This window comes from Gavialis gangeticus, unplaced genomic scaffold (genome assembly GCF_001723915.1).
Source record: "Gavialis gangeticus isolate Ggan-Ray unplaced genomic scaffold, GavGan_comp1, whole genome shotgun sequence".
NCBI classification, from domain to species: domain Eukaryota; kingdom Metazoa; phylum Chordata; order Crocodylia; family Gavialidae; genus Gavialis; species Gavialis gangeticus.
This window is the reverse complement of record NW_017729004.1, coordinates 36,190,045-36,190,702: the sequence shown is the minus strand read 5'-3', so window position 1 is coordinate 36,190,702 and position 658 is coordinate 36,190,045. Positions and strand designations below refer to the sequence as shown.

At 64.6% G+C, this 658-nt stretch overlaps 1 protein-coding gene across 1 annotated transcript in view; it reads left to right on the top strand.

Annotated features, from left to right (window-relative positions):
* Positions 1-6: 6 nt before the first annotated feature.
* The window catches only part of BAMBI (BMP and activin membrane bound inhibitor), a 5,050-nt gene continuing 4,398 nt past the window's right edge, over positions 7-658 (top strand). The window contains exon 1 of the mRNA XM_019508229.1: positions 7-69. Within this exon, the coding sequence (XP_019363774.1) occupies positions 48-69 (22 nt within the window). The 5' untranslated portion in view covers positions 7-47. The remainder of the gene's footprint in view (positions 70-658) is intronic.

The following is a 658-nucleotide window of genomic DNA, read 5'->3' as shown; positions in this document are numbered from 1 at the left end:
GGCGGCCCAGCTGCACCTTCGTGTGGCTGCAGCTGGAGCTGTGCGCCATGGCCGTGCTGCTGACCCGAGGTGAGCTCCGGCCCGGCTCTCCCCTCCCCAAGGCTCGTGCGGAGCCATCTTGCGTTTCTGCCCCGGGGCCGGTTGTCGGGGCGCGGGGAGGCTGTGCAGAGCTCGCCCCGCCCGCCGAGGCTGGAGGGCAACCGGCGCCTGGCCCAGGCCCCTCCGGGTCTGGCTGCTGCAGGGGAAGGGGCGCCCTGTGGCTCGAGGTCTGGGGGTCACTTCAGGGCTCAGCCAGCGGAGGGCTGATGCGGCCGCTGCCGTGGGAGCGGGTCGGGGCCCACCGGGTGGGTTGGAGCCGCTCCGGCGCCGAGTGCTGCCCGTAGCGCTGTAGAAGGAAAGGCACGTCCCCCGGCGGCGCAGGCCGGCTCTGGTTCGTACCAGAGTGCCTTGGAGAGCGCAGCGTTGAAGAGGCTTTCTTATTTTATTTTTTATGAAGGGGGCTTTTTTAATATTGCTTCCTCCACAAATTTTTGAGGTTTCCTTAGAGTTTTTCATACAACCAGGAGAGGATTTTCAGTCTCGATGTTTCCCCTTTGTGACCGCGCGTTGGATTTCATGCAAAAAGGGGGAGGAAGAATCTCGGCTGGGCAGTCCCCCC